The following is a 13817-nucleotide window of genomic DNA, read 5'->3' on the forward strand; positions in this document are numbered from 1 at the left end:
CTGGTTTGTGGCTCAGTGGTAGAGCCCCTGCCTAGAATCCCCCAGTGAGGGGCTGGGGGCATGGCTCAGTGGTAGAGCCCCTGCCTAGGATCCCCCAGTGAGGGGCTGGGGGCGTGGCTCAGTGGTAGAGCCCCTGCCTAGGATCCCCCAGTGAGGGGCTGGGGGCGTGGCTCAGTGGCAGAGCCCCTGCCTAGAATCCCCCAGTGAGGGGCTGGGGGCGTGGCTCAGTGGTAGAGCCCCTGCCTAGAATCCCCCAGTGAGGGGCTGGGGGCGTGGCTCAGTGGCAGAGCCTCTGCCTAGAATCCCCCAGTGAGGGGCTGGGGGCGTGGCTCAGTGGCAGAGCACTTGTTGTAATCCATCTTGAGGGGATGAGGATGTAGCTGAAGAATACAGGGCTTTCCTAGCAGATACAATGCCCTGAGTTCCATCTCCATCTCTGAAAAAAGAAAGTCGGGTTTTTTTTAATGTTACTACAGCCTCAAACCTTCATTTCTGTCGCTATTTCATTCTGTTGTTTCTGTCTATATAGACCTCTCTTTGTCTCCTCTCTCCCTGTCTGTCTCTACTCTGTCTCTGTTTCACTTTGTTTTTAGAACATTTTTAGACTTGTTTTCATTTAATTTTTGTTTGTTTATTTTATGAGTGCTTTATCTGGATGTATGCCTGCAGCCAGAAGAGAGCACCAGATCTCATTATAGATGGTTGTGAGCCACCATGTGGTTGCTGAGAATTGAACTCATGACTTCTGAAAGAGCAGTCAATGCTCTTAACCACTGAGCCATCTCTCCAGCCTTCTGTTTTACTCTAAACATTAAAGCTACTACTTTTCCTGATAAAATTAGCAACTTGTATTCATTGGATACAGCTTAATAAACACAGAAAAGTCTAAAATAGTTGGGGAGGGGCACCCCCACCTGCACCATTGTCTCTCTTATCTCTCACTTCATCTCACCTGTGGGAGTCTTTCCAGAGCACAGGGAGTCCCTCTGTATTTACTTGTGGGTGTGTGCTCAACATTGTGTTTTGTTTGTTTGTTGTTTTTCGAGACAGGGTTTCTCTGTGTAGTCCTGGTTGTCCTGGAACTCACTCTGTAGACCAGGCTGGCCTCGAACTCAGAAATCCACCTGCCTCTGCCTCCCAAGTGCTGGGATTAAAGGCGTGCGCCACCACCGCCTCTAAGTATTTCATACACACAAAAGCCTGCAACCTAGACAGCTGCAGCTTAGATTGCCACCTAAGGGAAGTGAATCTATTTTTGACAATTTGTAACTATTTCTTTTTTTTTTCCCCTGTCTGTGAACAATGTCTCCCAAGTTGGATGCTTGCTGTATACAGTTTGGTAGCCTGCCTTTTACGTCTCCTCATTACCTCTCATTTGCATTCTCCCACATCTTTAATTATAGTGTATCAGTTAGGACCCAGCAGGAAACAGATGGCCCGATCAATTTAGGATAATTGGAGATGGGTTGGAAAGGGATAACATTTCAAAAGGGTTCCCTAGTAGAAGAAAATGATAGGGGTGAAGTCAAGACCCTGAGGCCAGCATGGGGCTGGGCAGGAAACTTGTAGGTCTACCAGAATGGGAACAGGGTCATGTCATTGCCCAGCTTTGGGGGAGAGAGAGGGGAAGAACAGATCATTTGGGGTGCTGTGAGGAGACCCGGATACCCTCTGTACCTTGCACTATGACTTGGCTGCACCCTGTAAAAGCCAAAAGCCAGCCTGTGGGGGCCCCGAACATGTAGGAAATGTGGAGAGGCCAGGGGAATGTGTGTTACACACATCCATGTCCCAGCCTCAACAGATTCATTTAGTAACTATTGGTTAGCATGGATGCTGTCTCCAGTGGTTTCCTGAAACCTTGCTTCTCAGTGGAGAGACAGGCAGGAAATTCGTGCTTCTTATGCTTTTTACTGTCTTAACTAGCTTTCTCACAGGGCATGGTAGTGCACGTCTTTAATCCCAGCATGCAGGAGGCACAAGCAACTGGATCTCTGTGAGTTGGAGGCCAGCCTGGTCTACATAGTGAGTTCCAGGATAGCCAGGTCTCTACACAGAGAGACCCTGTCTCAAAACAAAGCAGTGTCATCTTTCTTAGAGTGAAGAGTTTTTACATTTACTTTTGTTTGGTTTGCTTTTTTGAGATGGCATCTCAGGTAGCCCAGGCTGACTTTGCTATGTACCCAAGGATGATCGTAAACTCCCAATTCTCCTGCCTCCACCTTCCCAGTGCTGAGATTACAGATGTGTGCCAACCCACATAACTATGCTGCACTGGGAACAGCGCCCAGGGTTTTCTGCAATGCCAAGCAGACACTAACAACTGAGCCATATCACTTGTCCCCGCTACCAAGATGGTTTGATTTCTTGGCTGGTGTTGAGGCAGGGTCTCATTGTACACCCTCTGTTGCCCTGGACTTCCTATGTAGATCAGTCTGGCCTCAGACTCACAGAGAGCCACCTGCTTCTGCCTCCCCAGTGCTAGGATTAAAGGCGTGCACCACCATATCTAATCTGTACCCAAAATGTCGGGAACACATTTAAGTTCACTGTTAATATACTTATGTAATTTTCTAGCAATTTTCTAGATTTGTATTTTGTGTTTAGTTCCCTTATATATTTTGAGTTAATTTAAAAAATTTTTTTATTACATTTGTTTGCTTTGGGGTGTGTGTATGTAAGTCTGGGTACTGGAATGCCACCAAGCATGTGTGGAGGTCAGAAGATAGCTCAGGCCTGGTGACCTGAGTTCAATCCCCAGAACCCACACAAAGGTAACAGGAGAGGACTGACTTCATAGAGTTGTCCTCTGACCTCCACACACACACAGAGTGGCAAACACATGCTTACAAACACACACACACACACACACACTGAGGCAAACACATGCCCACAAACATACACACAATGACAATAATAAACCAAGTTTAAATTTTGTTGTTGTTTTTCGAGACAGATTTTTTTTGTGTAGCTCTGGGTGTCCTGGAATACTCTCTCTGTAGACCAGGCTGTCCCTGAACTCACAGAGATTTGCCTGCCTCTGCCTCCTGAGGGCTGGCATTGAAGGTGCATGCCACCACCGCCCAGCTCATTTAATTAAAAAGGGGAGGGGCTGGAGAGATGGCTCAGTGGTTAAGAGCACTGGCCGCTCTTTCAAGGGACCTGGGTTCAATTCTCAGCACCCACATGGCAGCTTCAACTGCCTATGTTTTCAGTTCCAGGGGGACTGGCACCCTCACACAGACACACATGCAAGCAAAACTGATGCACATTAAATAAATACATAAATACATAAATCATTAAAGAAAAGGAAATATGACAAATCCTTGGAGGACAGAGGGAAAAAGGAAGCAACACTGCACTGCTCAGGAGACCACTCTCCTGCTCCTTCAGACCCTTGGGACCTTTGGCATGGTAGGACCAGTCCTGTCCTCAAAGTTCTGATTCGCATGGGTCCTCACAATTCTGGGTCCCACTGCTGCATAGTCTGGAGCTCTTCCTGGGCACCAGTGTCTCCCTGCAGCTGTTGATGCCCAGGAGTTTGGGTGCCCTGGCCTCATCCCTGCAGCTCTGCCCCTTGCAGCCCCGCTCACTTGGCACCTCCGTCCTGCTGGAGACCCAATTCCCTGTCATCTCTGATTTGGACTGGGATGTCCGGGTAGATTAGGAGCCCAGACCCAGCCTTGCTCACTTGCTTCTGGTCTCAGCTGCATCTGGGACTGATGGGGTCAAGAAACTTGAGGAAGTTCCCAAGACTCCCAAAGAGATGGAACAAAAATCAGAAAACTATGAGTACAGCTGAAAACGTGGGTTAAGCACCAGAGGGGACCAGTCAGGTATGGTGGGGCAGAGAGATCAAGACTATAGACCTCTAAGCGCCTGCACGGGATTGATTGGGAAAGCCCTCCAGATCTTGCCCCCTTCCTTCATCTCCATCCGTGACTGCAGGACTCACACCTGTCTGCAACCTAGACATTGTCAACGTTACTGTCTCCAAAGAAGAGACCACAAGTCCCAGGGGGAGATGATGATGGTTTAGCTGGCAGAAGCGCTCCAGAACTAGGATTGAAGGGACACCAGCACTGCCACCAGGGTCACATCTGGCTTCTGAGGTTAACAGACATCTCCTCCTGTGGGGCCTCCATATCCTCCTGACTTGAAACACATGCACATGCATGTGAACATGCACGTGTGCCCACATGCACACATGCGTGTGCACCTGCACACACCTTGGCATTCTATGGACCTGAGATTCTTAGATCCCACCTGTGGGGCCCAATTCCCTAAGGTACTTGGTAGAGAAAGCTGAAATATCACTGAAGACCACTTCTCAATTCTGTTACACACATTTTGTTTGAGTGTGTGCACTTTATGTGTGTTTTCTGTTCTGGCTCTAAGTGTTAATACATTGCAGCTATTAAACAACTCTTCCTTTGCACTATTTACTTTTGATACAATCATACATGTTCTCTACAGATTCTTTAAATGAGATTTTCCATCATTGATTCACCTGTGAAACTCTAACTCTGCTTTAAAAAATATTTTTTTTTAATTTTTATTTGTGTGTGTGTGTGTGTGTGTGTGTGTGTGTGTGTGTGTACGCACATGTTTACAGATTCCTGCCAAGGCCAGAAGAGGGCATCAGGTGTCCAGGAGCTGGAGTTACAAATGGTTCTGAACTGACTGACGTGGGCATTGGGACTCTACAAGAGCAGAGAGCTCTCGGATGCTGAGTCAACCCTCCAGCTCCTTGCGCTGCAGTTTAATTAAAGCATAACTCTAGGAAATGTCTTCTCCATGATTCTTGGTTTCATTATCTAGAAAAACATTTTTATAATCACATAGCAAGACTCCAAGACAATACAGTTTGCTGCTATTGCTCTTAGTTGCCCACTGGAGTTGACGGTGAGTCCATCCCACTGCATGTATTATACATTGGCAGAGGACTTGGGGAAGTAAAGTTGATACTGCCCAGAAGCTTCTTCCCTGCTGGCTAGCGTCTAAAGTCCTGGAAAGTTCTATGCAGGCTACTAGGGGGAAATGGTGTGAACAATTTTGCATAGCTGTGCTCCCTGTGGGCGATGATAATGACTTGCAAGGCAAGATATACCCATGGGCACAATGGCGGTATGCATGTTATTGTGGAAACCAACTCGTTTGCCACTGGATTTAAGGTTTATTCACAGGAGGAAACTCATTCTTGGTGCTGCAAGTCTGTCAGAAAGCCCATAGTTGGGGAGTCTACAGGCCCAGGAGTGAACCTGATATTGGGGTTCCACTAAAGAGATATAATATCAAACAACGCTCTAAACCAGTGGTTCCAACCTGTGGGTCTAGACCCCATGGGGGGGGGTGTCAAACAATCCTATTACAGGAGTTGCATATCAAATATCTTACATATCAGATATTTATATTATGATGCATAACAGTGGCAAAATTACAGTTATGAAGTAGCAACAAAAATAAATTTAGACCACAACATGAGAAGCCGTATTAAAGAGTCACAACTTTAGGATGGTTGAGAACCACCACTCTACAGCCATGTCGCTCTACCTACAACTCAGTGCAGCTCTTAGGCTTCGTCAGAGAAGCATCTCGGTGCAGTGGATGAGTGTGAGCATGGGACTCACAAACCATCAGAGTGCAGAGATTAAGGGTCATCGGAGAGTTAAGTCACAAGTGGGAAATCTATTAAACACACACACAGACATACACACACACAAACACACACAGACACACACACACAGACATACACACAAACACACACACACACATACACAGACACACACACACACATACCCCTCAAGCCTTGGGAACCTTGGGAGAGAGAACAGAAATCCTGTAAATACCAAAGGTCAGAAGTCAGACAGGAATGAAAACTTCTATATGTGAAAGATTGGACACAATTCTGACGGCAAAGCAGCCATGGCTACCTGTATCAGACCTGCACAAGAATAAGCCAGTCAACGTTTTGGCCTGGAGGAAGGAGGGGTAAATGAACCCCTACACTTGAGGAGCTACTGACAGTTGATGTTTCCTTGGGGAGGGAGAGTTGTTTTCGTTAACAGTATGGCCCATGGTATGTCAAACACACACAAGTGGATAGCCCCATACCAAGAAGTATGGTCAACACAAATCGGGATTAGTGGTCTATTTTTTAAAAAAAAAAAAAAAAAGAGGGGAAACTAATTGGGAGTCAATCCGGAAGAAGCTAAGGAGAAATTCGAGTAAAATATGATTAAAATATATTGTATAAGGTTCTCAAAGAATTAGTAAAATATTATATAGATAATAATTCTACAGCAAGGGGGTAGAGACACTTCAGTAGCACTCATGCAAACCCTCCAGACGGGTGCATCATGTTCTTGGTAGGTAATCATATACATAAATATGCAAATCAATGCATTCTTCTTTTGTAATCTGTGTTTCTTCTTCCAGAAGAAACTGCCCAGGCCTCACTGGTGACTTTAAGGCAAGAGCCGAGCCACACCCTGGAACCTTGTCGGAAACAGGAAAGGGCTGGTGAAGCAATTGTCAAAACTCAGCCTCTCCTTTTCTTCAGTGTCTCTCCAGTTCTCTGATAGTTAAACCGCACACAAAGCCAAGGGGCACACGGGTCTTCCTGTGGCTCGGAGAGAAAGGGCAAAACCCTTTCACTGAGTCTTTGATAGGTGACCCTGGGCCGGTCTGGACAGCTCTCTCTGACTCTGACTCTGTTTTTCCTTAAAAAAGGTGGGCGAGCCACAATCGATTCGTGATCTTAGGTTTTCAATACTATGCTGACACAAAACCTCCTTGACAGGTTAACATGAACATGGTCCTCAAAAGGGGGTGCCTACATCTTCACTGTGTGCTGCCCATGATTTGGTCTAGAAGATTCCTCTTTGCGCTTTCTCTCCTCCTGTCCTGAGTCTTCGCCTGATGATCTTCCCACAAGGCATTGCACTGATTTAAAAAAAAAAAATGCTCTCCTGGGACTGCACAAATAGTACAGTGGTTAAGAGCACTGGCTGCTCTTCCAGAGGTCCTGAGTCCAATTCCCAGCAACCACATGGTGGCTCACAACCACAATGAGATCTATATGATCTGATGCCCTCTCCTGGTGGACATGAAGTCACAGCCATCATATACCTAAAGTAAGTCATTTTCAAAATGCCTTCTTGAACCAGTGGTTTTGCCTGCTTTATCCCAACACTCTGTCTGTCTGTCTGTCTGTCTGTCTGTCTGTCTGTCCATCTGTCCTTCTGTAGTTTGTTTATTTGTTTTTGTTTTCTGAGACAGAGTTTCTTTGTGTAGCCCTGGCTGTCCTGGACTAGGCTCACATTACAGACTAGGCTGGCCTAGAACTCAGAGATCTCACTGCCTTTGCCTCCCCAGTGCTGGACTTAAAGGCGAGAGTCCCCATGTCCTGCTAACCTGCTGTATTTTCTTTGGCACAGACATAACATAGGCTGCAGACTCACAGCTACAGGCTGGAGAGAAGCCCTGGGGAGGTGGTTTCTGTTGTTGTAGGCTTTTGTTGTTTCCAACCTAACGCTTTTTCCAGGCACCACAGAGAGTGTCTACCACAAGTAGGGGCTGAATGGATCCTCATAGAACAAATGAAGATGTTTTGTTTTGCTATAAAGATTTATTTATTTTTATTTTATATGTATGAGTGTTTTGCCTGCATAACTGTGCATTGTATGTGTGCAGGACCCATGGAGGCCAGACAAGGGAGTCTGGTCCTCTGGAACTGGAGTTAAGGGTGTGTGTGCAAGCCACCATGTGGGTGCTGGGAATTGAACGTGGGTCCTCTGGGAGAGAAGCCACTGCTCTTAACCCGGGAGCAGTCTCTGCAGCCCTCAAATGAAGATGTTTGTCACAAGCCAGTCCACCTCCCAGGAAGGTGTTGGCCAAACCTTCTCCTAAGCAGAGAACTTTGGGGAACTTGGAGATGTTCAACATATAAAGGGATTCTCAGGCTGAAGTTTGATACCTGGAATCCCCACAGCAGAAGGAAAGAGCTGGTTTCCAAAAGGTATCCTCTAACTTGGAAAAGCACCAAGAAATAACTGGAAAGAAAGTGGGGTTTGGTTTTTGTTTTGTTTGTTTTTTTTAGACTGGGTCTCTCTGTATACCCCTCACTATCCCGGAACTTGCTATGTACACCAGGCTGGCCTTGAACTCACAAAGATCCACCTACCTCTGGCTCCTAAACACAAGGAATAAAGGTGAGCACATTCGTGCCACACACCATTGTTTCTTTAAGGAATTTGGGAGCCAGCCAAGAAGGCTTTCACCTATAATGCCAGAACGATGGAGGCTGGAAGAGAAGTCTCAGACAATTCTGAGTTAGATTCTAACTCAAGACAAATTGGAGCGATTTGGGGTCAACTTTGCCACAGCCATAACTACAATACATGCTCTCAGTCAAGCAAAGTAGAGAGCCACACTTCTGAGCACAGAGATTTTATCAGCATTATGCCCAATAGGTCCAGTCTTCCCTGTGCCCCAGGCAGGTATCTGCCAGAGGACCCAACAAGGATCTGAGCCAGTGCCCCGAAGCTGCCCCAGCCTGGAGCTTCCTGTGGGAAACCTCCTGACGAACCTTGCCCAGGTGACCTGAACTCTGTCACTTTCTCTTTCCCTGCAGTGTCTCACCTGCTCTCACCACGCCCTGCTCTGGGCTTCCCCAGCCTGGGCTCCCCTAGTGGCAGCTATCAACCTGTTACCTTATTTTCACTTTTCCTACATCAGCTGGGGCTGCCCATCAGGCCTGGTTAAAAGCATGGAGCACGGATGGCAGTGCACTCCAGAAGCAACCAGAAACTCAACGCCTCAGTCGCCACACAGCAACAAGCTGAGAGCCACAGGGGAGGATCCAGGCCAGAGACACCAAGCAAGACCCAGGGACAGCCTCCAGAAAGACTTGAGTCCCCATCTCCTCACAGACTTGGGAGAGCAACATGAAGCCAGGTGAGTCCCGAGAATGGTGTGTGGGTGTGTGTCCCCAGAGCCCCCTTGCTACATACACATCTCACTCTGTCCTTCTGTGACACAGAAACAGCCAGGGGCCACATGCTCCTCCTGCTGCTGCTGCTGGCCGCGGTGCTGACAAGAACCCAAGCTGACCCTGTCCCCAGGGCCACCAGGAGCCCAATGGAAGCAAAGGATTGCCACATTGCCCAGTTCAAGTCTCTGTCCCCACAAGAGCTGCAGGCCTTCAAAAGGGCCAGGGATGCCATTGTGAGTCTCCCTCTGCCCTCCTGTGTGGGCTAGCCTCCTCCACCCCACTCTTTCTGGGTTTCATCCCTTAAACTAACTGGGATGAAGTCTCCACACGTTCTGCAGTAGGCTGACTTCACTCCTGCTATAGTGGGCTATCTCAGCCCTCTGGCTGAAGTCATCCTTGTTGTAGTGAGCTAGTCTCCACCCTTCCTTGGCTGAGGACAGAAAACACACACGTTCTGTAATATTCTCAGCCCCACCATTCCTACAGGAGGCTAATTTCCACTCTTTCTTCCGTGAGCTAACCCCAGACCCTCTCTACCCTTCCCAAATTGGGCTATCTCCTGCTCACTCATAGTGCAGTGGCTATCTAGTATCCACTGCTGTGGAGGAACCTCTGTCTTTCTGGCAGTGGACATCTTTGCTGTGGTGACCCACCCCAGCCCCATGGCAGTGGTCTAACCTTCACCCTCCTATGTAGGCTAACCTGTGCCTTTGCTCTCCAGGAAGAGAGGCTGCTCCAGAAGGATGTGAAGTGCAGTTCCCGCCTCTTCCCCAGGGCCTGGGACCTGAAGCAGCTGCAGGTGAGTGGGGCTGGACTCAGCTGCCCACAGAGGCCTGTTCATCTGGCTGCTGTGTGGACCCCCATTCCCTGCTTCTCTTCCTCACTAGCAGCCCCATGGCCTGTCCACAGTGTGAGCCCATTGGCCGTGGCTCCTCAGCTGTCCCCTGTCCTCTATGTCTCAGACGTCCCTTGTCCTGTCCACTGCCCTGTCCCCTTCACCTGTCTCCTTTGACCTCCCCACCTGCTCCCTCATGGGTTCTCTCCCCTGTCTCCTTGCTCAGGTCCAGGAGCGCCCCAAGGCCTTGCAGGCTGAGGTGGCCCTGACACTGAAGGTCTTGGGGAACATGACTGACTCAGGCCTGGCCACCATCCTGGGCCAGCCTCTTCGCACACTGAGCCACATCCACTCCCAGCTGCAGACCTGTGTGAGTCCTGGGTCCCTGGGTCCCTGGGTCCCTGGGTCCCTGGGTCCCTGGGTCCCTGGGTCCCTGGGTCCCTGGGTCCCTGGGTCCCTGGGTCCCTGGGTCCCTGGGTCCCTGGGTCCCTGGGTCCCTGGGTCCCTGGGTCCCTGGGTCCCTGGGTCCCTGGGTCCCTGGGTCCCTGGGTCCCTGGGTCCTCCCCATGGTGCCTCCAGCCACTGGGCTTCCCCTGAGTCCCAGCAGCAGCCTCACAGTCCCCATCCTCTGTCCACAGACACAGCCTCAGCCCACAGCAGAGCCCAGGCCCCAGAGCCGCCGCCTCTCCCGCTGGCTGCACAGGCTCCAGGAGGCTGAGAAGGTGAGTCTGTCAGGGCAGGGGACTGGGGGCTGCAGTGCCTGGGAGCTCTCAGGCATAGCAGCCCCTGAGCCAGCCCTGTCCTTTCAGGAGACTCCTGGCTGCCTGGAGGCCTCTGTCACCCTCAACCTCTTTCGCCTGCTCACCCTGGACCTCAAGTGTGTGGCCAGTGGAGACCAGTGTGTCTGACCTGGAACCCTCCTGCCAACTTCTGGAATTCTTCACTGTGTGGATGCATCAAGACCCCACCTTAATTTATAGCTACTCATGCCTTTTTAAAGTATTTATTTATATGTGTGTGTCCCAGACTCAGACCCCACAAAATGTCTATTTTTTTACTTTGTAAACATTTTTCAAATACAGAATGATAAAAGACCTCATGGTGTCTCACGTGTCTCTCTCCTCCCCCCCATGTGTCTGTCTGTGTGTGTGTGTGCGTGCATGTGTGTGTGCATGTGTGTGTGTGTGTGTGTTGACATCGACCCTTGTTCTTTTGCCCCCATGGCAAAAGACCACAACTTCAGCTGTACAAGTACACCCCTGGTTGCCCTGAACTCTGTGGTCTAGCCTTGGCTACTACTTTTTTCCTTTAAATGAATTGCAAATCAGTGTTTTTGGAGTCGGAAGGATCTTCTTAGGGTGTTCTGGAAAAGTCTTTTTCCTGTGGTTCCAGGTGTTGTCAGCAGGCTTCTTTATTCTCTCCTTTTTTCTGCTTTTGAGACAGGGCTTCTTGTAGCCTAGGCTGCCCTGTAATTTTCTATGTAGTCTGATTGTCTCAAACTCCTATGTCTCCTGTTGCCCCTCTGGGATGCTGGGCTTGCAGGCATAACCACTGAGCCAGGGTCTCACAATTGCCAACCGTGCTTCACTAAAGGCACCATGGTGAATGAGGGCCCCTGTGCTTTGTGATCTTCTCTTCTGGAACCTGTGGAAAGACAGAGTGTGCTTCCCACAGTGGTGCCTCAGCATTCCATTCCCTAGGACTGTGTTTCATGATGACACACAGTCTCCTGAACCTCAGGCTGGCTTCACACTCACTGTTCACTGTGGATGCTCTGAACTCCTGATCTACCTGCCCCACCTCTCTATTGCTGGGATGGCAGCCGTGTGCCACCACATCTGTCTTCATACAGTGCTGGAGACTGAACCCAAGGCTTCATGTGTGCTAGGCAAGAATAGCCCCTCAGTCACATCCTCACCTACCACAAGCTTTATCCAAAGATGTTCACAGAATATGCTCTTAACCATCCTGAACTTTAATACAGGCAGGCGTGTCTGAAGTACCAGAGAGACCAGAGCTTTGAGACGGGATGTACCTTTGTCTGCTTGTGGGGTGTGATGGTCCATGGCTGCAGCTCCTGTCCTCAAGAGGCTCAAGGTCATCCTTGTCTACTTGGTGAACTTGGGACAAGCCTGGGCTACATGAGACTCTGTCCTGTTCCCCCAATGTTATGTACTTTCTACAAAATGGTACTGAAAGCACTGCTCACATCAGCAATGGTTATATCTGAAAGTGTCTTCCATGATGGGAGCATCCTAGATCCATCTTGTCTCCCAACTGCTCTCCTGTGTCCCTTGGGATATAGGCCTGAGTGTCACTCAAGTGTGATTTCTTCCGTTTGTATGTGTGTTTGGGTGCATGCTGGTGTCTTTTGCCCGTGTTCATAACTGCATGTGCGCATTGAGGAGGGAAGTGGACATTTGTTGTCCCCTTCTATCAACTCTCCACTTTGGTTTTTAAGGTAGGTATGGTCTCTGTGGGACAAGGCTCTGCACACTGGGCCCAGAGGATCAGAAAGTTGGGTTTCTTCTTCCAGCCCAAGTATCCAGCCTGATATCTCCAGGACTAAACTGGGGTTGTCATCCTGGACACATGCATGGATTCTGAGGGTGGTTTCCAGGTGGCTCTCTGCCTGAGCACTGTGAATGTCTTACTCTGAATGTCACTGGGACAGGGGGCAGTAACCCCGTGTGTGATTGCTGGTCCCGATGTCCTCGGGGAAAACACAGGGCTTCCGAGGCATGCAGTGCAGTCTGGGAGCTAAGCACAGAGTGTGAGCTAGGGAATAGAGCCCAGGCAGGTTCAACCTCAGCCACAGAAGGAGGGGAGCCCTGGCTGGCACCCATCTCTGGTGCTACATTCTCTCTTTGGAAACTGTTCTGTAAGTGCACACTGTTCTTGTTGGTTTTATTTAACTTAAAACATTAAAATTTTCCTATCTATCCATGTGTGCTTGAACTTGGAGCTCCTGGAGCTGGAGTTAAGGTGGCTATCGGCCATCTGGTGTGGGTGCTGGGAGCTGAACTCTGGTCCTCTCAAGGGCAGCAAGTGCTCTTAACCACTGTGCTTCTCCCCAGCCCAACTGAAAATTTTTATTGTGGAAAATACACATGTCACCATCTTAATTGGATTTTTTTTTTATATTCACTCTTAATTTGGTGGGCATGCATGTGCTGTGACACAGGAATGAGAGTCAGAGGGTAACTTTGAAAAGTTGCTTTTCTCTTCCATCACGTGGGTCTCAGGGACCAGGTTGTCAGGTTTGCCTGCAAGTGCCTTTTCCTGATGAGCCATCTCACTGGCCTCACCATACTCAATGTTAAACACAGTCTGGATTCCCAAAAATCTTTGCATCTTCCTGGGTGAGGTGGTCCACACTTATAATTTCAATTTTCAGATGCAGGAGGATCAAGAGTTTGAGGCCAACACGGATACCTAATTGTTCCCTATCTTTATAGACAAAAAAACAATAGGCTGGAGAGATGGCTCGGTGGTTAAGAGGGCTTGCTGCTGCTCTTGCACAGGATCTGAGTTTAGTTCCCAGCATCCTCATGGAGGTTCACAAATGTCTGGAGCAGAGGACCCGACGCCCCCTTCTGGCCTCAACAGGCACTACAATACACACTGTGCATTTATATACATGCAGCATTCCTACACATAAAATAATCTTAAAAAAATAACGTCTTTTCAAATCTTGTATTGAGTTCTACTATTTAAACACCAAATTCTCTCCTTCCGCCCTCCACCTCCTCCCACCTGCCCCCATCCCCCACCACCAGGCAGCTGTCCCTTGCTCTTCTGTCTCAGTGAAACTGGCCTTTTCAGAAGCATCTTAGCGGTTGCTTGGTTGGTTTTGTTTTTTGTTTTGTTTTTCGAAACAGGGTTCCTCTGTGTAGCCCTGGCTGTTCTGGAGCTCACTCTGTAGACCAGGCTGGCCTCGAACTCACAAGAGATCAGCCTGCCTCTGCTTCTGAGTGCTGGAATGAA

At 48.9% G+C, this 13817-nt stretch overlaps 1 protein-coding gene across 1 annotated transcript; it reads left to right on the forward strand.

The window, feature by feature from the left end:
- The first annotated feature begins 9060 nt into the window (after window positions 1-9060).
- Ifnl3 (interferon lambda 3) lies at window positions 9061-10738 on the forward strand. The gene is made up of 5 exons (XM_034486448.1): window positions 9061-9228; window positions 9717-9794; window positions 10057-10200; window positions 10469-10552; window positions 10640-10738. The coding sequence occupies exons 1-5, from the start codon at window positions 9061-9063 to the stop codon at window positions 10736-10738; spliced, it is 573 nt and encodes a 190-aa protein (XP_034342339.1).
- Window positions 10739-13817: the final 3079 nt, after the last annotated feature.

The sequence above is a fragment of the Arvicanthis niloticus genome, chromosome 1 (genome assembly GCF_011762505.2).
Source record: "Arvicanthis niloticus isolate mArvNil1 chromosome 1, mArvNil1.pat.X, whole genome shotgun sequence".
Taxonomy (NCBI): domain Eukaryota; kingdom Metazoa; phylum Chordata; class Mammalia; order Rodentia; family Muridae; genus Arvicanthis; species Arvicanthis niloticus.

What these genes read in the sequence shown, in the direction of transcription:
- Ifnl3 (XM_034486448.1), top strand. Translation starts at nt 9,061, where the DNA reads ATGCTCCTCCTGCTGCTGCTGCTGGCCGCGGTGCTGACAAGAACCCAA. An exon ending in GGGACCTGAAGCAGCTGCAG is followed by an intron (nt 9,795 to 10,056) that starts GTGAGTGGGGCT and finishes CTCCTTGCTCAG; the next exon opens with GTCCAGGAGCGCCCCAAGGC. An exon ending in ACTCCCAGCTGCAGACCTGT is followed by an intron (nt 10,201 to 10,468) that starts GTGAGTCCTGGG and finishes CTCTGTCCACAG; the next exon opens with ACACAGCCTCAGCCCACAGC.